Source organism: Sciurus vulgaris (genome assembly GCF_902686455.1).
Source record: "Sciurus vulgaris genome assembly, chromosome: 3".
In the NCBI taxonomy this organism is placed as follows: domain Eukaryota; kingdom Metazoa; phylum Chordata; class Mammalia; order Rodentia; family Sciuridae; genus Sciurus; species Sciurus vulgaris.
The window spans coordinates 116,401,018-116,425,813 of NC_136463.1; the positions used below are offsets into that span (position 1 = coordinate 116,401,018).

Below are 24,796 nucleotides of genomic sequence, written 5' to 3' on the forward strand. Positions count from 1 at the left end.
ACTAGTCACAGTGAAAATTTGAAATAATTTTTTATTGTAATTCTTAATGTTTGTTATTACTTTTGTGTGGATTCATGGTGTAAAAATTGTAAAATTTCTGCCTATGAAAGTTGAATGTGTATTTTACCCATCATACATTCCACAAAGATACTGTTATTGTTTGGGTCACTTTCTTCTTGCAGGCATGACTGTTGAGAGTGGTAGCCAAATGTTTGCAAGTCACCCTCCTCATATTGCCTCCTCTGTTTCCTAGGGGACAAGCCTTTCAAATGTCCTCAACCATTTCCTTTTACTCTGCCTTGCCTTTTTTTGTGTGTCTATGTAGTCCTGCCTGGTCTGACTTGCTGCTCTGGTTGAAGTGACAGATGTCCTGACTGACACAGCCCTTGGTCAGTCAGAATTGGGCAAATAAGCAGGTGTATCACTCAACAATGAATATGTAAAAAGGTCAAATTGATTTCACTGTCAATTTAAAGAAAAGATATTAATAGTTTATGCCTATATATTTTTTATTTTTTATGCCTATATTTTTTATTCTAAAGTCATTCTATATTTATTAAAGACTATTTACTTTATAATTACCATTTTTATGATTTTATAACTGCTGTTACATAGTTTCAGTTTCTTAAGGAGTAATTGTAAGGTTTGCTTTTTCTGTGTTGTATATATCTTTATACTAATGATTTGGAAAAGGCAAGATAATGCTCTCTGAATTAATAAGAAAAAACTCTTTAATTGATGTCTTTTGGAGAAATTCAGTGCAAATATTAATGCATTGGAAATGTGACTTTAAAAGTCACTGTAACACCAGTTAGTTCCTCAAACATTAAAGTTGAATTCAAGTGTTTTTTAAAAACCCTGTTCTTGAGGAATGGTATGTTTGAGGCAAGTTAAGAATGGGAGATATGTACTAGCCATTATTTGTATGAGAAAATACAAATTAATTAGTGAATTCTGAGTATTGAGAGGCAATAGTTCAAAGAACATTGAATTAAGAATGCAGGCATCTGGATTCTGTCATTTTGCATTTGTCTGACCTTGAACTACTTAATTTTCTGGTGTTCTGTATAAGCACTGCCCAACAGAACTTTCTGCAATGATGGAAATGTTTTAAATGCTACCAAGCCACTATTGAGCACTAAAAATGTAGTTGCTACAACTGAAGAACTGAAGAAGAATTTAAGTTATTTAAATTAACTTAAATTCATATAGACATGTGGTTAGTGGCTAACATTAGACAGCAGAATACGATGAATCAGAAATACTCTGAATGCTTCATTACAATGTTAATATTTTAAAATGCATGTTGTGTTTATTTAATTGATAATATGAATCTGTGTTTTCTTTTAGTAGGTGAAGTAATATTGATTAACATGTATTAAGCACCCTGACTTCATACTCCTTCAAATAATATTTTCCCTGATGGAATAATTTCGGTAGATTTTATTCTTTCAAAATGGGCAAATCACAGCATTTTAATACTTCTTCCTTTCATTTAAAAGAAGAATAACCTGCCACCTCAAAGAATAACACTGAAATATTCATTAGAACTTTATGTCAGTAACTATAATGATTCCCTTGTATGTACCCTCAACTTTTGGATATTTTCATGCCATGTACTTGCTTGTCAAAATCAAAACCCTGCCAGAATCTTTACTTTGTACCTGCACAATATAGTTGAAGCTGAAGGAAAATGTACAACTACATTGACTGTTCTCACATTATTTCATGACCACAACCTCAAGAGGACTCTTAATGTTGCAATTTTATTATACTGGTCTTCTCAGGTTCAGTCTGTATCTTTACATGATGATTTCATGCCTGTTCTTCTCTCCTCAAACCTTCAGCATATTTTCTTGACCCTTACTCTCACATGATGACTTGCTTTTTACTAAGAAATTCAAGGTAATAAGAAGGGATTTTCCATTGACTTCCACCATTACACTTAACCTGTCTGCCAGTACCTGCACCCACATGTGCTGCCTTCCTGTATGTAACTCCTGATGAACTATTTGAAGTCAGCCTTCCACTTGTGCACTTGTCCCATCTCTTCACATCTACTCAAGGACATTACCCATTCTCTTTCTCCTCTATATCATTCATTATTTGTTGGTATTACATCATTTTATTAGCATACAATAAACTATTAACTTGCCAATCTTAAAAAACTTAACTGATACTACTACCTCTGCCAGTGACATTTCTTGTTTCCCTTTGCAACGGAATGTCACAGAAGAGTTCTCTGTACCACCTGCCTGCAATTCTTCTCCAAGTATCTCTTCACATCTACTCCAATAAGACTCTTGCCTCTCCCACTTCACTAAAATGCTTACATGATGGTCACCAACAGTCTCCACAATGCTAAATCCCATGGTCAACTCTCAGTCTGCATTTTATGTAACCTATCAATTAGCGGGATTTGACAGAGTTGATGATGATTTTCCTTGACAGATTTGCTTACTTCCCAAACATCACACTCTCTTTGCTTCCTACTATCCCATTGGTCACTCCTTCTCAGTCCCTTTTGCTGTGCTTCTTCTAATTTCTTTATGTTGAAATGACCCAAGGCTCAGACTTTGATCATCTACACTCATTCTCTTGATGATATAATCCAATCTTAGAGCTTAAACTTTTCCGAAGTTCATTTTCCACCCTACACTTGAGTGTTATTTATCCAACTACTTATCATGTGTCTCCACTTCAGTGTCTTTTAGATATCTACAGGTTAACATGTTGAAAGTTTGAACTGATTTGTCTGTTGTCTCATTTTTATATCACATGCATCTTTATGATTTCAGTAAAAAACCATAGAATACTTCCTGAAGTATATAAAAACCACTGATCTTTTCTCAAAACATGTTGCATTGACACCTCCCCAATTGGTTAACTGATAATTATATCCTTATCATTGATCAGGCTAAAATCATCTATTCTTTTTTTCTTATACCTGACTTCTATTCTGTCAGAAAATTCTGTTGCCTTAACCTTCAACATTTATCTGTAATAATGTCATTTCTCACTATTACCATTGCCACCACCCTGGTTCAACTTGCCATCATCTTTCTCCTGGATTACCAAAGTAGCCTCCTAACTGGTTGGCTCTTTGTTTCCACCCTGGGCTCCTAGAATCTGTTCTTTTTTTTTTTTTTATTTCATTTTATTTTTTTTATTTTTTATTTATTTTTTTATTGTAAACAAATGGGATACATGTTGTTTCTCTGTTTGTACATGGCGTAAAGGCATACCATTTGTGTAATCATAAATTTACATAGAGTAATGTTGTTTGATTCAACAACATTACTCTATTTTTCCCTTCCCCCCACCCCTCCCACCCCTCTTTACCCTCTATACAGTACTTCCTTCCTCCATACATGCCCCCCTCCCTAACCCTAACTCTAACCCTAACACTAACCCTTCCCTCCCCCCCATTATGTGTCATCCTCCACTTATTAGCCCTATCATTCGTCCTTTGGCTTTTTGAGATTGGCTTATCTCACTTAGCATGATATTCTCCAATTTCATCCATTTGCCTGCAAATGCCATAATTTTATCATTCTTTATGGCTGAGTAATATTCCATTGTATATATATACCACAGTTTCTTTATCCACTCATCAATTGAAGGGCATCTAGGTTGGTTCCACAGTCTGGCTATTGTGAATTGAGCAGCTATGAACATTGATGTGGCTGTATCTCTGTAGTATGCTGATTTTAAGTCCTTTGGGTATAGGCCAAGGAGTGGGATAGCTGGGTCAAATGGTGAATCCATTCCAAGCTTTCTGAGGAATCTCCACACTGCTTTCCAGAGTGGCTGCACTAATTTGCAGCCCCACCAGCAATGTATGAGTGTACCTTTCTCCCCACATTCTCGCCAACACCTGTTGTTGCTCGTATTCTTGATAATTGCCATTCTAATTGGGGTGAGATGGAATCTTAGGGTGGTTTCGATTTGCATTTCTCTTATTACTAGAGATGTTGAACATTTTTCCATATGTTTGTTGATTGCTTGTAGATCTTCTTCTGTGAAGTGTCTATTCATTTCCTTAGCCCATTTGTCGACTGGATTATTTGAATTCTTGGAGTAAAGTTTTTTGAGTTCTTTATAGATTCTGGAGATTAGTGCTCTATCTGAAGTACGATTGGCAAAGATATTCTCCCATTCTGTAGGCTCTTTCTTCGCATTGCTGATAGTTTCCTTTGCTGAGAGAAAGCTTTTTAGTTTGAATCTATCCCAGTGGTTGATTCTAGCTTTTATTTCTTGCACTATGGTAGTTCTATTAAGGAAGTCTGATCCTAGACCAACAAGGTGAAGATTTGGACCTACTTTTTCTTCTATAATCTGCAGGGTCTCTGGTCTGATTCCGAGGTCCTTAATCCATTTTGAGTTTAGTTTCGTGCATGATGAGAGATATGGGTTTAGTTTCATTCTGTTGCATATGGATTTCCAATTCTCCCAGCACCATTTGTTGAAGAGGCTATCTTTTCTCCATTGCATATTTTTGGCCCCTTTGTCTAGTATGAGAAAATTGTATTTATTTGGGTTTGTGTCCGTGTCCTCTATTCTGTACCATTGATCTACCTTCCTATTTTGGTACCAATACCATGCCATTTTTGTTACTATTGCTTTGTAGTAGAGTTGAAGATCTGGTATTTCTATACCCCCTGTTTCACTCTTCCTGCTAAGGATTGCTTTAGCTATTCTGGGTTTCTTATTCTTCCAGATGAATTTCATAATTGCTTGCTCTATTTCTGTAAGGTATGTCATTGGGATTTTAATTGGAATTGCATTGAATTTGTATATCACTTTAGGTAGTATGGCCATTTTGACAATATTAATTCTTCCTATCCAAGAACATGGAAGATCTTTCCATCTTCTAAGGTTTTCTTTAATTTCTTTCTTTAGTGTTGTATAGTTCTCATTGTAGAGGTCTTTCACCTCTTTTGTGAGATTGATTCCCAAGTATTTTATTTTTTTCGAGGCTATTGTGAATGGGGTAGTTTTCCTAATTTCTCTTTCTGAAGATTCATCATTTATGTATAAAAATGCGTTGGATTTATGGGCATTGATCTTGTAACCTGCTACTTTACTGAATTCACTTATGAGTTCTAAGAGTTTTCTGGTGGAATTTCCAGGTTCCTCTAAATATATAATCATGTCATCAGCGAACAGGGATAGTTTGAGTTCTTCTTTTCCAATTCGTATCCCTTTAATTTCTTTGGTTTGTCTAATTTCTCTGGCTAGAGTCTCAAGAACAATGTTGAATAGAAGTGGTGAAAGAGGGCATCCCTGCCTTGTTCCAGTTTTTAGGGGGAATGCTTTCAGTTTTTCACCATTTAGAATGATATTAGCCGTGGGCTTAGCATAAATGGCCTTTACAATGTTAAGAAATGTTCCCACTATCCCTATTTTTTCTAGTGTTTTGAGCATGAAGGGGTGCTGTATTTTATCAAATGCTTTTTCTGCATCTATTGGAATAATCATGTGATTCTTGACTTTAAGTCTATTAATATGGTGAATTACGTTTATTGATTTCCTGATGTTGAACCAACCTTGCATCCCTGGATGAAACCCACTTGATCATGGTGCACTATCTTTTTAATATGTTTTTGTATGCGATTTGCTAAAATTTTGTTGAGAATTTTTGCGTCGATGTTCATTAAGGATATTGGTCTGAAATTTTCTTTCCTCGATGTGTCTCTGTCTGGTTTAGGTATCAGTGTGATATTGGCTTCATAGAATGAGTTTGGGAGGGTTCCCTCATCTTCTATTTTATGGAATACTTTGAGAAGTATTGGAATGAGCTCTTCTTTAAAGGTTTTGTAGAACTTGGCTGAGAACCCATCTGGTCCCGGACTTTTCTTTGTTGGTAGGCATTTGATGACTTCTTCTATTTCAGTACTTGAGATTGGTCTATTTAAATTGTTTATGTCCTCCTCGTTCAGTTTAGGCAATTCATATGTCTCTAGAAACCTGTTGATGTCTTCGAAATTTTCTATTTTTTTGGAGTATAGATTTTCAAAATAGCTTCTAATTATGTTTTGTATTTCACTCATGTCTGTTGTGATATTTCCTTGTTCATTCCGAATTTTAGTGATTTGGGTTTTCTCTTGTCTTTGTTAGTGTGGCTAAAGGTTTATCAATTTTGTTTATTTTTTCGAAGAACCAACTATTTATTTTGTCAATTTTTTGTATTGTTTCTTTTGTTTCAATTTCATTGATTTCAGCTCTGAATTTAACTATTTCCTGTCTTCTACTACTTTTGGTGCTGTTCTGTTCTTCTTTTTCTAGGGCTTTGAGCTGTAGTGTTAGGTCGTTTATTTGTTGAGTTTTACTTCTTTTATTAAATGCGCTCCATGAAATAAATTTCCTTCTAAGTACTGCTTTCATAGTGTCCCAGAGATTTTGATATGATGTTTCTTTGTTCTCATTTACCTCTAAGAATTTTTAAATTTCCTTCCTAATATCTTCTGTTATCCATTCATCATATAATAGCATATTGTTTAATCTCCAGATGTTGGAATAGTTTCTGTGTTTTACTCTTTCATTTATTTCTAGCTCCTCCTCCTCCTCCTACTCCTCCGGGCAGGCCCCGGTGTTCAGAAGTGGTCTGAGTCCAAACAGCTCGCCACGCAGCCCCTCCTCTGGCAACCGCCTGTAGCTCTGGTGCAGTCACCCCGAATCCAAGCGGCCACGCTCCTCCTCCTCCTCCTCAGGGCAGGCCCCGGTGTTCTGAGTCCACACAGCTCTCCTCGCCACTCCTCCCCTGGGCAGCCGCCGGAGCCCCAGTGGTTGCTCCGAGTCCCTGCGCTATGCTGAGCGCCCTCCTCTCTGATGCTCCCAGTTGTCCGAGTTCACTGCTCCAACGGGGGAGGGGCATCTCGCCGCAGCTCTACTTCACAAAGTTCCCTGCGTTCAGGGACCACCGTCCCATCCGGGACGCCTTCCCAACGGGTGAGAATCACCCGGCTGCTTTGAGTTGGTCCCAAGTGTCTCAATAGCTCCTCTTTTGAATCCTGAGTCCTGGAGCAACATGAAATGCAGCCATCCTCTAGGCCGCCATCTTGAAAACCTCTAGAATCTGTTATTGACATAGCAGCCAAAGTAACTTAAGTTCTGTTATACCACTCCTTTCCTCAAATGTGCATTTCACCGAGAATAAGAGCCAGACGCTTTCTTTTTTTTTTTTTTTTTTGTATTTTTTTTTATTGTAAACAAATGGGATACATGTTGTTTCTCTGTTTGTACATGGCGTAAAGTGATACCATTTGTGTAGTCATAAATTTACATAGGGTAATGTTGTTTGATTCAGTCTGTTATTTTTTCCCTTCCCCCCACCCCTCCCACCCCTCTTTTCCCTCTATATAGTCCTTCCTTCCTCCATTCTTGCCCCCCTCCCTAACCCTAACTCTAATCCTAACACTAACCCCTCCCACCCCTCCATTATGTGTCATCATCCACTTATTAGCAATATCATTCGTCCTTTGGTTTTTTGAGATTGGCTATCTCACTTAGCATGATATTCTCCAATTTCATCCATTTGCCTGCAAATGCCATAATTTTATCATTCTTTATGACTGAGTAATATTCCATTTTATATATATATATATATATATATATATATATATATATATATATATACACACATACTTTCAATGGCCAGTATTCCACAATATCTGGCCTCCCTTTATATTGGAGATGTCTGTCTGACACTTCCTTCTTTTCTCACTCCTCTCAACCAATAAGACCTCCTGGCTCCTGTTCTTCAAGCTCTCCAGCCTCTCTCCCGTTATGACTGCCCCATTGGCTGTTCTTCTTTTCTGGATATCCCCCAGTTATCTCATGACTAATGTGATACCTCCCTCAAGAACCTCCCTCAAGTTCTTCTCAAATGAGACTTTTCTACCAAGCTTGCCTGACTCCTCTACTTGTTATAACCAACTTCCCACCTACCCATCACACACACCAGACGCCCCTCCAACTCTGTCACACGTTTCTTCCTCCATAGCTCTTACTCTTTCTAACACACAGTAGAATTAATTTACTTATTTAATTGTATATTATCTGCCTTTCCATTAGAATGTAAGCTCCACGGACCCGGTTTGTCCACTGGTATATTCCAAGGGCCTAGCATGTTTTTGAAATATAAGAATAATTCTGTTTCAGACCATAACACATTTTCTATATTTCCTTCAGAATAAGTATGGGTATTATCCATACGCATTATATTTTTTCAAATGCCATTTTCCTTCTCTTTGAAGAAACATGTACATTAGAATTGTTAATATCTTTCATGATCTATCATTTATTTTTATCAATGTATGGAATTTTAAAAACTGCAAAACAATGAGTTAACTTATCCAGAAGGGATAATTTTCCCAGAAGATCAAATATTATCACTTGCTTTCTAATACTGGGGGAACTGTGGAAAATTTCCCTAGGTAATTAGCAAGTTGATCTTGAGGACCACTCTTACATTCCTTTGTTCTGTATTACAACTTTTTTATTCTTATACAACATACTTTTAACTTACTAATCTTAAATGTATCCTGTTTACCTGTGAAGACAGTTTCATCATTTGATGGATATTTTATATTCATACTTCAGTCTCATTGTATCTATCCATATGCCCAGGGAAATTGTAAAAATGTTAAGCAATGAACTGTTCTCTATTGTGCTCATTACAAAAATCTGTTTTTCTCATGTTTTAAACATGTACCATTCTAACTAAATTTCCCATTGCGCATAAGACCAGTTGATGAGTCACTTTTGTTCTTCACATTTATACTTATTCTATTTTGGAATGGCAGTCAAGTACAATTTTTAATTGTACCGCTTTTTTTTTTTTTAACTCTCCTTTCAAGTGCTTTTGAACTCATTGGTGTTCTCTAAGTGGTGGGACTGTGTATAAGGCTTTCCAGTTTTTAGAAAATCTCTCTCACTGACAAAAGTGGGTGGAATAAATCTAAGGGAAAATAACATAAACTTCCATTAATTTGTCACTGGTTCAATTAGATGGTTTCTTTTATAATAATATTTGGGTCTATGAGTAAGAAAGCCTTATCAATTATTCCTCGGGTATGGAGATATTAGCTGGAATTAAGGAGGGAAATACACTTTGAAATTAATGAATAATAGTGTTTATTGAACAAACTAAGCCATGCATAAAACATCAGCATCCTAATACCTTCTCACTCTAGCCAAGCCTTCAACCTTTCTCTCTTTTTCCAGTATTTTATTTTTCTTCATAGCTCCTATGTTTACCTGATGTTATAAGTTTTTATTGTATACCCATCAACAGAATTATTTTTCTTTTTTCTTTTTCCTTTTTTCTTCATCTGCTTCCTCTATCTCCTCCTCCTCTTTTTCTCTCTTTCTCTTTCTCTCTTGTTGGGGTCTGGGGATCAAACCCAGGCAAAAGGGCATGGGAGTTGAGTGCTTTACCTCTGAACCATATCCACAGCTCTTAGGAAGTCTTTTCTTGCTTGCCTTTGCAACTCTAGCATCTGTAACAATGAACAGCACACACTAGCCACACAATATATGTTAGTGGAAAGAATAAATAAATGCCCATTACTTCATTTAATTCTCTTGGTGATACTATAAGAGAGGTATCATTACCGCCAGTAAATGCAGGAGGGAACTAAATCTTTAGGAGGTAGATAACGTCTCAGAGTTCAAGCAGACTGTAAGTCACACAACCCGTGTTCTTAGCCACTCTGCTTATTGCTTCAAGGAAAAAAAAAAGATTGTTATTTGCAATTAAGACCTGCAAACAAAACAAAACAACAAAACCAAAAACTTCCTGCAGGAGAAGCGGAAGATTCCTGCTGTACCAAATGGAACAGCAGCTCATGGGGAACCTGAGCCCCACGGGGGACATAGTGGACCTGAACTCCAGAGAACTGGAAGGTGAGTGAAAGTCACTTGTATGGGACTTCAAGGATCAAATGACTGATCATTCTTGTCTGTCAGGAATTGTTATTTTGAGATCTAATTTATTTTATACTTTTAATACCATTTGGGGGTGAAAATGTGAATTAGTTTGATTTCTCTGAAGTTACTAATGATTGTCATTAGTGTTAAATCAGTGGATACATCATCCCATTTTATCTTACCTAATCTTTCATTTGGCTGTGCATATGCATTCACAGTTCCTGTGAATGAATAAGAAAACTGTCAATTGACTCTTCCAAAAGAGCTTGTTGAAAGCTTCAAGTTCAAAATGGAAATGAAACTAAATACCAATAATTCAGTCTTGTAGACCTTATCTCATTAAATGCAAGCAGGATGTATATAATGGTACTTGTTATTTTTACTGCTGTGATTTGAAAGAGCTATATGATTTATTTTTCTAATCACACATCTTTGAAGAGATGAAAGCTTCAATTTATTTCATAAAATGGTGCTTTATGTTTTTTTGACAGCTTGTCTCTCTCCAAGCAATGTGTGAGCAGAAAATCAGAAACCCTTGGGTGGGTCTGTCTTCAGGGAATTTGTGTGTACAGCCTCCACTATAATTAAAGGCAATTGCAAAGGCCCTGCAGGACTGATGCCCCCTCCCTTCAAGGCCATTCCCTATACTGCTTGCAGTGTCCTTTAAGCTGACTTTCCAGTTGCTGACGACTCTGTGCATCTTAATTCTCCTGTGTTCTTTCCCTTCATCTGTGTTTTGTCTCTGAGGAAGTGTCCTTTAACATCTTCCTCAGGCTTGATGCCTAATTTGAGATGGTTCAGTTTTTTCCTTTTCCCTTCACTGTTTGCTTTCATACTTTCAAATGCAGTCTTTTTATTTTTGGTGGTATTTTTTTCTTTCTCTCTCAGGTGTAACATGCCACATAGCTTAGATTTTTTTCGAGTTCACTCTTCCTTACTGCTTCCTAAATCCTCCCAGGTCACCAATATCCGGTATCTTCGCTTCTCCAGAGTTCTTCCACAGATTCTGTTGCTGACAGGACTTGAAGTATCCATTACTCATCTGCTCTCCTGGAGTTGCTGGTGCACATCTGGGCTGCTCTTGCACTGTTCTCTGTAATGAATTCCCACTTCCGGATTTAGATTTTTAATGCTAAAAGCACATTTATTACACAGTTATTTAACAGCTATTCAGACTAATGTATGCTCTAATAAGTAATTAATTAGAAAGCAATGGTCTAATAAAAAGTGCTGTCAAAACTATAAATATTAATTACTAATTAATAGTTCATAACCATCTCAAACTCTTTGGGATTAGATGGGATATAAATCATAAATGAATGCATAGGCTAGTAGAGAACTGTTTGAATTGTGACTTGACAAAGTAACAAATTATTCAAAAATAAAAAATTACTCAAAATTAAATATGGAGATATTTTGACAAACACAGGTAGAGGAACCTAAGGTGAGCTTTGTATGTGTGTAAATTTCACAGGTTATCTGCAAACTTCTCTGAGTTTCCATTGTCCTTTTTTCTTTCAGTTAAAACTTTTCTTCTCAACCCTCTCCTGATGGAAGCAATCACTAGGAAAACAGTGTTTCTATGCTCACCTAATGATAAGCTAGTTATTAATATGAAACTATTTGTCTACATCAGATCAGGGAAGTTAAAATAATAGTCAAATTTTCAGTTATTCTGAATATATACATCTTCCAAGGCCAACTAGAGTTTGCTTCTCAAGAGAACAATTACTTTTGAGATCATTCTAAGACTGCCAAATGAAGAATCCTCTTCATAAAATGAAAAACAAATGTTTGACATTTTTGTATGATTCAAATATATTTAGCATACTGACATAACTTTGGAATATAATGAGGTTTTTCACCAAAAACTTTCATGTCGGAACTTCAATGTGGTTTTACACAGTTTTACTATCATATCTATTCCATGGAGCACACAGACCTTTCAGCAGTCAGGTGTTAAGTCTGAATATCATTATTAAATTTCCAAGAATGAAAATACCTGTTTATTAATGTTCTCATTCCTAATATAATTCTCAGACTTTAAGCATCATTTCATAACTTAATAGTCTCCTCACCAACAAATTTTCTTTTAATTGTTTCAGTGTGGTTTTGAGGTATATTTGTAATAAGTGAATTATACCAACTAGGATCTTGATAGATGCTAGGATATGTTCAGGCAATAGTAGGTCAAAATTACATTTATCCACTTCAGTTATTATCAGTTTGCCCCTTAGTTCCCTAAAAATATCCATAGCCCTCTCAAACCTATCTGTCTCTACTAAGTATCACTGTTATGCATAAAGCTATTTAGCTGTCTGTTTGGAATATTATGTAGTGAGGGGCTTTTTTTTTTTTTTTTTTTTTTCAGAGACTAGGTAAGTGGAACCATGGTTAAATACTGCATTTTCTCTCTAGGGTGATTTTCAGTACTTGTGTGTACAAAAGTCAGTTAACCCTCCCTTCATTTCTGTTATGCTAAGTAGAATGTAAGCAATTAAAACTACTGCCAATGATTGAGAGTTGTAGGCCTTAGTTTAGAGGGAGTAGGTTGATGTAGAAATGGAACAGAGAATAGAGTTATTCTTGAATCCCATTATTTGAATGTTGATTGATGAATAACCTTGAGAGAGTCTTGGATTTTTAGTTGTTGACACAATATTTGGTTAGGAATTGAGATAACATAGTGGTGCAAAGTCATTCTTGTAGATCATGATAATACAATGTAGCAGGCTAATGTGGGTCTCATCTCTGCTGATGGAAAACGTATACTGTGACCTGGCAACAAAGCAAGTGAGCATTTTTATATTTGTTTTTATATTTGGGTTTCACTATTATGTTTCCCCCCATGTCTTAGGATTTTTGGGGGACTTATCTTAGATATCAAAAGGAAAGCTCCATTCTTCTGGAGTGACTTCAGAGATGCTTTCAGCCTGCAGTGCTTAGCATCTTTTCTGTTTCTCTACTGCGCCTGTATGTCTCCTGTCATCACGTTCGGAGGACTGCTGGGAGAAGCGACCGAAGGTCGTATAGTATGTATTATGTTTTCTCTGAACTTTGAAACTTGGTCTGTTTTTAAGATTTATAGTAAGATGTGAGCCTGTAATTTTGAATTCCTTCATAAAAAGAGATTTAATGTGTGTGTGGCTGATAAAACTCCTATAAATTTTCTGGATGAGGAGTGGAACTGGTAAACTGGGAACGGTGTATCTCAGAACAGCTAATTCTGAGTCCTACATGAGATTTCTGACTGATTCCTGGATCCCTGTCCCCCAATACCAGGCCAATTTTAGGCTCTGGTTCTTATCTCACAAGAAATCCATTTCTAATATACCTGAGCCATGTTTCTGTCCAGATACTATTTCTGAATATGTTTAAACTTTTTGTGAGTCAACAGGAAAGTGAGGCAGAAAGGTAGAGAGAACTCCTCCCATTTGTTACCATTCATTTTTGCCCCTCTTAGCCCTTTCTCCTACCTTTATCCTACATTCTATCCAGAGTTGCCAGGTTTCTCATAGTGAAGAAGAAAGAATAAACCTGTGTATTTTAAACTTTCCCTAACTAGTATCAATGGCTGCCTGTACAGATTAGGTAATGGAAACATTTATATTTCTATACAGAGTGCAATCGAATCTCTCTTTGGAGCATCTATGACCGGGATAGCCTATTCTCTCTTTGGTGGACAGCCTCTTACCATATTAGGCAGTACAGGACCAGTTTTGGTGTTTGAAAAGATTTTGTTTAAATTTTGCAAGTAAGTGTTATGTACTCTTGGCCCTTAGTCCCTTTCTTTTCCTTTACTGTGTTTACTCTTCTCCTAACATCAGTTTTGAAGGTCTTTTGGGAGAGTTGGAAGTAGCTGAGTTGATTCAGTTTGTCATTTCTGTCTCAGTGGAAACAGAGGGAAAGTAAAAGCCTTGTGCATATTGTTATGTAATGTTAATAAAAACTAAGATTCAGTTCTAAGCACTGAGAACCTCTTAGTTTTGTCCCTGAGATATTCCTTTTAGACTAAGTCTTGAGTTTCAATACTGGGGATATTAGACTTATTTACACTTATTTAAAATGGTGGCAGGCTATAAAATGACCTTCTTCCCACTGTTCTTTCCTTTTGCTTCTCTTAGAGAATATGGGCTATCGTACTTATCTTTAAGAGCTAGTATTGGACTTTGGACTGCAACACTCTGTATCATACTTGTGGCCACTGATGCCAGTTCCCTCGTCTGCTATATCACCCGGTTTACTGAAGAAGCTTTTGCTTCTCTGATTTGCATCATTTTCATTTATGAGGCTCTAGAGAAGCTGTTTGAACTCAGTGAAGCATATCCAATCAACATGCATAATGATTTGGAACTGCTGACACAATATGCGTAAGTACATTTGCCCTGTTAATCTGTGGGGCTTTTCTTTTCACAGATATTGCCATTGTTATAAGAAACATGAGGAACTTACTCAGCAGAGTCTATGCCTTAAATTGATTCATGACCTATCCTGGACTTTCAGAGTTAAATAGGATTCTAAAAGTCAGTTAATCAGCCACTCATCTGATTCTTGAGTTCTTATTGTACTATCTCTGCCAAGAATATCTTTTGAAAGTTCTATTTGTCAGGTAGTCCCTAAAATAAGTGGATAATAAACCAAGTCAATTTGAATTTACTTTGCTTTTGCAAAATATGTTGTTTTGGTTTTCTTTTAAGTTCTTTTCAATGTATTATAACCCAAAGAAACATAGTAATGAAAATATAAGATTTCAGATGTAAAGCAATGAGGTAAGAGAAACTCACTGAATTTGTGTTAGGTTGATGTTTGAAAGTATGATAAAAATGTAAGTGAAAATCACTGAACTGAAATATTGCAATATATGGCATTTATGATAGAAATACTCAGGAATTACTGAAGTTGGTATTACAGTTGAGGACTAAAGGTGAGATTGGACCTATTGCTCTTCCTAGTTTTGTTATACCAGCAGTTGTAAATTTCTCAGGCTGTTTCTGCAGAGTATATGTGGCCATTAAATAACTCTTATTTAATTTTAGAATTTTTTGGTTGCATTTATGTATAGATTTGTATACAGCAAATATTTGAAGCAATATGTTCTTTTTGAGATACTTAATAACTTCTACATCAACTGCTGTGCTTTTCCTTTAAACTGCTTAGATGTGGCTGCAAGCCCCTTGAATCTTTATTTACTATTAGTAATTGAAATTGCACTAGAATGATTGAACGTTATGATTTTGTTAAGAATGATCTAATGTTACAGTGTTGAAAATAACATGGGTCTTTAACCTTTCCTTGTTTTTTAGAGATAGCTTAAACAATGCATCCCTATTTTTGGAAAAAAAATCAGAGGGAAAATGTAAAATAACTCCCAATAAAAATAAATAGAGTAGTGCGAATAGTGTTAAGAAGGTAATAAGGGTAGGTGTCTGAGAACTCAGGAAGAGGCAGATTGTAAGAGCAGTTTAACCAGAACCAGGGATAACACCGATACATGCTTTTTCATTTATCTTTATTTGAAATGGTAGCAGTGTACCTGAATTTGGATATTTTTATTGGGATATATAATTATTTCTGGTGGAACTTATTCCAACCTGCTACATGACAGACAGGCACTATGCTAGGTGCTAGAAAAATCATGAAAAATGATATTCTGTTCTGAAGGAGTTGGCAACAGAGACAGATAACATAATAAAATGAGTGCTGTGTTAAGACGTTGGTGCAGAATGCTGAGGTACTACATCAGAAGAGTAGCTCACCCAAATTTGGGGTTCAGAGAAGCCTTTTTGAAGAAAGTACTTAGAATGAAAAAATTAGTGGTTAGAAAGGGCTGAGGAATAGGGAAGGAAAGTGGTTCACACAGGGGACATGGATTCTAGAGATTCACTAAAGCCATATTTGTCTGAAACCAGATGGATAGTGGTAAAACACAAAACAACTTCCAGGTTTTTTTTACTTTGACATAATTTAGTACACCAACCCTAAAATTGAACAAATTGGTACTACAAAAGTAATGATGTAGAACAAATAAAATAGGTAAAAGCGTAGTGATTTTGTTTGAAGAAGTGGAAAGGCCCCAGTTACCTACCCTTCTGGCTGTTCTGTCAGACTGAGGGATGCAGTTTAATATTCCCTGATCTAGAAAGGAAGAAGGCTAGAAAAGAAGGAGGATTGAGCCCTGGGTAATATTCACAGCTTGAGTGAAGAAGAATGAAAAAAAATTGCAAACTAATAGATTAAAAAACAAAAGAGGATCAGAAGTGTCAGATAAGGAGAAAAACATGCGTGAGATCAGGTTGTAGAAGGTAAGAGACAAGAATGGATGAAGAAATATTCAGATAGGACAGTGGCATGGAGATTAAATAGAATAAGGAAAAGGATTTGAAAGTAGATCATTATTAACTTTAAGAAACAGAACTGGACTAAGAGAAGAGGCAGAACAAGAAAGCAGTTTTAAGAAAAAATTAAGAAGAGATTAGGTAGAGCTGGATATGCTGGCACATGCCTGTATTGCCAGTGGCTTGGGAGGTTGAGACAGGAGGATCACAATTTCAAGGCCAGCCTCAGCAACCTAGTGAAGTCCTAAGCAACTTTAGTGGGATGCTGTCTCAAAATAAAACAAAAAAACAGAAAGGGCTGGGGATGTAGCTCAATGGTTAAGTGCCCCTGGGTTAAATTCCCAGTACTAAAACAACAAGAATAACAACAAAAACAGAGGGATTAGGAAGTAAAGAAAGCATGCATAGGACATTTTGGTGTCAAATAAAATGAGAAATAGAATGCCTTCTGGGAAGAACAATGTGATCCCGGAAGGAAACTTTGTAATAGAAGAGTTATGCATGCTTGAAAAACAGAAAGAAAGAGAGATGATGGAGAGACAGTGAATAAACATGGGTGAAACCTTCCAAAATGTTCTTTTTGAGACACTTATAACTTCTGCATCAAAAGGGGTAAGATCCAGAAAAATAGTGGGGTTAAATAAAACAAATGTTCAGAGAATATTCTGAGATGCAAAATAGCTTTATGTGTCTGTAGTCTCTGCCAATCCTGATATTCAGAAGAGGAGTGGTGTGGGCTCCGACATTATCCATGTTATTTCCATCTCTGCTTTTTAAAAAGGGATCTTTACTTGGATCATCTGAAACCTAATTATTTGAAGGCTGAGCATGAATGGGTGCTGATCCGCATCCCATTGTCCCTCTCCATCAAAGTTAGGGAGGTAGGAGTGGAGAGAATGGATAAACCTGAGGGGCAGTGAGGTTTTCTTGTCATCTGGCACCTGAAATGTTTGTAGCAGAAATAGAATAACAGTCTCCCTGGGGAATGTGGTGCTGATCAGATACCCTCACTGCATTGGTTCCTAACTTTGGTTTTTACACTGTGACTGCCTTGCCTCCAGTTAAGAATGATGTCACACATGTACCATTAGCAATTCATGTTATGGACTGGACAGATTTCCATATTGTGTACATGCATCTGATCAGGTATTGCCATTATTTGCTTTCTGGAGAAGCAAAATCAATCTTTTGTGTTATGTTCACAGATATTTATTAGTATACTTCTAGTTATGTGCATTAAATAAAAGATAGAAGTCATTGCTCATAACAGCATTTTAATGTATTGCATACTTGTACAAAATATTTAATCTGTTTCATGAAGTCCATATGACATTTGTAGTTGCTTTCTTGTTCTTGTTGCCACTTCAACAATTACAGTTTTCACATTAATCAATTTTAAGTGTCATTATCCTAATGCCTATCTAAAGTTTTCTGCTTCGGATGTTGTTGGACTCAAGCTTTCACAGCTTGTTTTTTAGAAAAAAATTCTTAGAAAATGTTATAGTCTGGACATACTATAACTGAGATTATAATTTTTGTAAACTGAATATACCTGTAATTGTGTATATGCTATAATAGCCATACATTTTATTCAGGTGTAAGACATTGGGAAAAAAGTTCAGGATCAACATTTCAGATATTCTTTGTAAATGAGCCTGCTATATTCAGATTTCCTTAAATTCATAGTTTACCTATCAAATAACGAAATGTCTTTGATTTGTGTAAAAAAAATTTTTCTAGTTCCTCTGGCATCTTAACCTCATAAAGTGGTAATATGTAGACCTTACATTTGAAGATACACACTTTCTTTTCATTGTGCCAAAAGCAAGTGTCAAGATAATCTATTTAGTTTTGAGAATATATATATTACACCAGACGATCAAACTGAATATGTCAAGTTAGAAATAAGTAATGAGTTTAAGGGAATAATTTTTCTTGGTTGCTTTGATTTTTTTCAGAAATGGAAAAAATAGAATAAAATGTTCTGCTTGTGTAAGATGAAATGTTCCTTCAGTGTATAATAATAATCTAAAGTTCTCAAATATGGCTAAAGAAAGATTAAGGATGTATGGATGCTTTGCAAACTGTTGGGTCAAAGCAAAGTGCAGGGTCTATTACTCTAGTTTCCCACATACATGTAGATTGGAATTAAATAAAATATAACAATTATCAAGATGTCAAAGGAGTGATCTCACTACTATGTGATAAAGCTATTTTTTCTCTCTGTTTTTCTTCCACACTTTCTTTAGCCTTCTATGTAATCCAGGACAGTGATCTGTTTTGAATAAATGATGATATTCAATATTCTTTTTCTCATTTCCAACTAGATTTGAGTCTCCTGTAAAGTATAAAACACGTAACAATTTTATCCCCCATAGTGCTAGCATAATATTATAGACATGGTCAAATGATGCTTAAACATACTGATTATCTGATCATGTTGCAAAATAATTGATATAATCTGGCCTGTCTTGTTGGACAAGTAAAGACAATTGTGCTTGGTTACATTATCTTTAGCACTACTCTTAAAGATATCATCTAGAAATTTTGAATAAACTTGACACATTATGAGAATCTTAATATGAAATAAAGATGTATAAATCTGGATCAGAAAATTAGTTCTGATTGGAAATTTGGACAAGGTACGAACATGATGGAAAAAATCATCTGGGAGAACCCAGTGAAGAAGGGCTACAACATGTAGCACTTCAAAAGCTGATCAGGGATTGGGGAAGAAAGAACATGAAAGAGAAGTTTTCATAGCTCATGTACCTTTTAGGACTTGAAAAATAAAAGTAAAAAAGCACAAAACACATTTAGGGTAACTTCTGCACTTCAATGTTCTAAAATCACATTTTTTAGATGTGTATCAACTAAATTAATCCAGAATTGTTTGCAGAATAATTTATAATTATATCTTTTGTGTTTGAGTGATGTCTGTGCTCCACTAGTTTGATCCCTGTAATGGCTGGTCCAGGACTACTCAATGCACCTTTACATTCTCTACCTGCAAAATATTTAGTATATATGATTTGAACGTGTTTGTTTGTATTTTTACATTTCTGAAAATGCTTCTTAAAATTGATATGCACATTGACATAAAGTTTTTCCCCTCCAAAAGGCTGACTTTAAGAAAGTAGATTATCTGATGGCTTAAAATCAAATTAATTAGTACACTGAGTAAACCTCTAATAACCCACTTCATTCATGATAGAACTTCAGCACTTCTTGCTCCTATCTAATTATGATTTAGTATGCATTAATCAACATTTTGCCATCTTTCCCCACTCACACACACACACTCTACCCAGCCTCTGGTAACACTAATCTACTCTCCACTTTCATGACATCAACTTTTTTAGATTCCACATAAGAATGAGATCAGGCAGTACTTGTCTTTCCATGTCTGGTTTATTTCACTTAACATAATGACCTCCAGATCCATTCCTGTTGTCACAAATGACTTTCTCTCTTGTGGCTGAATAATATTCTGTTGTGTATTTGTACCACATTTTCTTTATTCATTCATCAGTTTATGGACACTTAAGTTGTTTCATGTCTTGGCTATTGTGAATCATGCTGTAATAATCATGGCAGTGCAGGTGTCTTTTTGATAGACTGATTTCATTTCTTTTGGATATATAGCCAGTAGTGGGATTGCTGGATCAATATGGTACTCGTATTTTTAATTTTTCAAAGAACCTCCATATTGTTTCCTACCACATCTGTACTAATTTACCCTCCTACCTACTTCATGCAAGGGTTCCTTTCTCTTCACATCAATTATTACCGTTAGTCTTTTTGATAATAGCCATTCTTACTGCAGTGAGGTAACATCTCATTTTGGTTTTGGTTTGCATTTCCCTGAGGATGTATGCTGCTGAGCACTTTTCTTGAATCTATTGCCATTTGTATTGTCTTCTTTGAAAAAAACCCATCTATTTAGATCTATTGTGCATTTTTAATTGGATATGTGTTTGTTTTCCTATTGAGTTGTTTGAGTTCTTTACATATCCTGGTATTAACACCTTGTCAGATGGGTAGTTTGCACACATTTTCTCCTATTATATAGGTTGTCTCTTCACTCTGTTGATTGTTTCTTTTGCTGCACAGATGCTTTTCAGATCAATGAATCCAGTTTGTGTATTTTTGCTTTCATTTCCTGTGCTTTGGGGGTCTTATACAAAACACTGTTGCCCATTTCAATGTCCTGAAGCACTTCTCCTGTTTTCTTCTGAGAGTTTCATAGTTTCAGGTCGGATATTTAAGTCTTTAGTCCATTTTGAGTTGATTTTTGCATATGATGAGGGATAGGAGTCTAGTTGCATTCTTTTGCATTAACTATTGCATGAACTCAATTCTTATTTTAATGACAAATCTTGTTTCCAGTAGCAGTGTATCCAGCAGAGTAGTTTATACTAATTGTTTCAGTCTCACTGTCCCTAATGGATTATGTGTTTTTCATGGACAGAATTAATGTCTTTTCATCTTTCCATTTCCAGAGAAGTAGGAGACTGGTAACCTTTGTCAAATTTACTCTTCATATCCACTTTTGGTTACTATTTTCCTTTTCTATAAGTTTAGTTTTGCTTTATAGATCTTAAATACAATTACCTACCATTAATTTTATCCTTGTCAAATATCAGCAAAAAGGCAGCAATTTACATGAACATCCAATGTTGAAAGGTGAATGCCAAGCAGATATCAGTGATTTCCTGATTTATTCCATAAAGATGTACTGAATGGCTAAAATATACAGCCATATTTTGGTGAGATGTGATGACTGTTCTCAGAGTTCACGGTCTATGAAGTACTGACCCAATTTCTCTTTGCTTCCTGAATTGACCCAGATTTCAGGATATATTCTGAAATATTTAAAATGAAAAGGAATAATATTTTCATTCACATTAAAACACCTCAGCACAGACACTGTGGGAATATGTGTATTTTAGTTATGGGCAGCTGATGCTCTGAATAGAAATATAGCTAATGTTAAAGCAGAGAGGCTACACTCCAGAAAAAGCCCCTGCAAACCCTGTGGCTGTATAGCCACATCCCAGCCAACAATGAGGCTCTGCTGAATGTCAGAAATGCATTTCTATTGGCATAATTACTGACTTGTTAATCACTATTACTGTAACGTACTGATCAAATAAAAGGTAATCAATATAATGTGGATTGACTATGATAAACCTGCTCCTGCCAAAAAAGGATATAAAACTCTAGCTAGTGAATTGTGTAGTTTCAACTCCTAGGACAGGTACTCAAGACCTGATTTGTAACTGATCCAGTATTTAGCCATCTTTGGCAATGACTGTCTACTGAGTCCTGCATAGGGATGAACCTTTCATGCAAGATGAAGTCAAAGTATGTAAAATAGAAAAAGTGGTAACTCAATGAGCTGATAAAATAGGTTATAGGAACTTTTTTTGCCTTTATTTTTCAGGAAAAGTTTATTTAATATATATGTCTTCGGGCATTACTGAAAAAAATTGTACTCCTTATCCTTGCCTTTCTGAGACACATTGGGGCATAATTTGTGAGTTTATCTAACTTTTCAATATTTCATCCAAATGCTAAAATTTTTAAATTTCTTTTAAAGCACTGTTTCTCAACTCCAGATGCAATTTAAATAGGAAAGCAATTTAAATTGGTCATACAGTTTATTTTTTAAAAGCAAGTATTTGTAATTGAAATGTTCATATAACAATTTCACTGGATTTTTATATCCTTAAAACTCATTGTAAATGAAAAACAGAACAAATAATGAAAGCCTATAGCTAGTTGGCAGATTAGATAGAAATATATAGTTATAAAAAGTTATGAACTCTTGCTTTTCTAACTATCTAGCTTTTATTTATAAAGTATCAGTTAAAATAAGTTCAGACCTCACTAATATTTTAAGTTCAAAGATAACAGCACTTTTTATTTTCAAAGTTTCTCTGATTATTTTTCTTTATATTTACTGAAATAATATGGAGCATATAAGGTCTTTTTTTATGGAGCAAGTTTAATGACTCACAATTTAGTGATAATCAAATGAAGAATAGTAGAAGTGTAGAACTCAGTTTTTCAATGTAACACTTTTTCTAATTAGATGGCACGATCTTTTTCTATCACTGTTTTATCTTACCTGTTGGTTGAGCAAATTGCCACAGATTCTTTATGAAATTAATATAATGTCAGTAATGGTACTGTGTACATAATTTGATAATTTCATTCAGAGTAAAGGCCATTCCTACTGGGACATTTCAAGCAAATTTTTCTTGTTCATGGAAAATGTGGATGCATTATTCATACATTCATCTCAGCTTTGCTGGTTGTTTTGTGACACAACTACATACTTGTCAGTATTAGTAATGCTTGGAGACATTTCAATAACTTCTATTAGTGGAAGAAACATTTCCATTTAACTCTGGAAATTAATATGCTAATTGCTCTGAACACTATAGTTACTAGATATTTATAGAATCAGTCAAATGCAGGTAGCTTAAATTTTTCCTATTTATACATGCCATTTTTGGTAATATAGGTTATTGTATCCTTGATAATACAAGTTTATGTGTTTTATATTTGTTATAACATACAGGAAAATATCAAGAGAAGTGTATGTACAACTCTGGAAAAGGAAGAAGTTTATTTTATAGCTCTCAGTTATAATCAAACATTTCTTATATTCCAATCACTAAATTATTAATATTTTCTCTGCAAGACTGTTCAAATATCATGTGAAGTGTCACAAAATATGTTCTATAAATGAGTGGTTATTGCCAGTACCAATGAAGTTTGTATCCAGGCCAGTTCTCTTCTATTCACCTCATTATGTCACTCATTCCTTCATTACATAGGTATCTGGAGTCTTCACAGTCTATCAGAACTTTCTCTAGAATTGACTAAGAGGCTACTTTTATTTCTTACAAAATTTTTGCATTGTGATATCTAAATAAGTAAATAGCCCATGGTAGAATTTTCTTTTCAATTATAAAAGCAGAGGTTTAGGGACAGCAGGGATGTTTCTACCCACCCTGAAGTCATATAACTAAGTATTAGGGGATGGATTATGCTCCCACCCCCTATTTTTATGTCAAAGCCCTGACATTCAGTACCTCAGAATGTGACTATATTTGGATATAGGGCTTTCAAAGAAATTTAAATAATGTTAAATCAGTTCACAGGGGTGATGTCTTAATCCAATCTGACTGGTCTTATTATAAGGAGAGGAAATTTGGACTTACCAAGAGACCCTATAGATGTTTATGCACAGAGAAAAGACCATGAAAGGGCACAGCAAGAACGCAGCCTTCTGCATACTAAGGAGAGAGGCCTTAGAGCAAACCAACCCAGCCAACACCTTGATCTTGGATTTCTAAGTCTCTAGAACTCCAAGAAAATAAACTTCTGCCATTTAAGCCACCAAATCCATGTTATTTTATTATGGAAGACCTAGCAAATGAATATGCTGAATAAATGCTTATATTTGAGTCCTATTTATGTTTGGAGTTCTGAGAGGCAACTGTCACAGGCTTTCCCATGTTTTAACTCTTCAGACTTCAGACTAATAAATACAGATTTATTCTTGACTACTTTCTCTCACACATCCAGATTACACAGGAGATTCCAATGGCTTAATATACAGAATTCAGACACTTTTTTTTTTACCACCTTTGTCCATAGTTTCTTGTCTAGATTATTGCAATTGTTTTCCAACTGCCATCCCCAATTTTATGCATTCCTCTCAAGACTGGCCTCTACAAAGCAGACAGAATCATTCTTTCAAAACCCAGAACAGATCATATCATTGCTTCTCAAAGCCCACTGCCACTTCCTGTGACCTTCAGGTTGTGGCCCCATCTGTCCCCTAGCACCTCTTTACTCCCCCTCCTGTTTTACCCACTGCTTCAAACACATCAGTCTCCTTGCTTGCTCAGCCTCCTTGGTGTGTTTCTGCCCCTGGGCCTGCACATTGAATATTTTATTTTTTTGACCTGAAATGTCTTTCTTCAGATTCCTACGTGGCTTCTCCTTTCACTTTCTTTAAAATCATGCACTTGAGAACATTTTAATCTAAACTTTCAACTGCTCTGTCTCCCTTTCCTAACATATTATGCAATTTACTTATATTTGTAAATATTATTGAAATATCATTTAGGTAAAATAAAGTCTACTCATTTTAACTGTACCTTTATGTGAGTTTAAATGAATACCACAGTCATTGATGTACAGAACATTTTCCAAAAATGTTTTGTCATGGGCCCCTACTTCCTGGCATTATTTGTTCAAACAAATATTTAATTATAGTTGACCTATGTGCTATCACATAAAGGTATAGGGTGCCCAAAGGCATAAAGTGAAAACTATTTCCAGAGTTTATATTTAGAGGTCAAATAGAAGATGAGTCATTTATATAGAAATGAAATTCAAATGAGAAAGTTTATTAATTTAGTGGAGTTAGTATTTTTATTTTTATTATTAGCTAGTTGTGGTGGTATTTTACAAAGTTATGTGACATTTTTTAAAAGGTAAAGCTA

General features: G+C 35.4%; 1 protein-coding gene across 1 annotated transcript in view; it reads left to right on the forward strand.

The window, feature by feature from the left end:
- SLC4A10 (solute carrier family 4 member 10) overlaps positions 1 to 24,796 on the forward strand; it is a 307,725-nt gene that overhangs the window by 236,227 nt on the left and 46,702 nt on the right. The window contains 4 exon segments of the mRNA XM_079131852.1: positions 9,809 to 9,909; positions 12,791 to 12,965; positions 13,554 to 13,687; positions 14,058 to 14,303. Of these exon segments, the coding sequence (XP_078987978.1) occupies positions 9,809 to 9,909; positions 12,791 to 12,965; positions 13,554 to 13,687; positions 14,058 to 14,303 (656 nt within the window).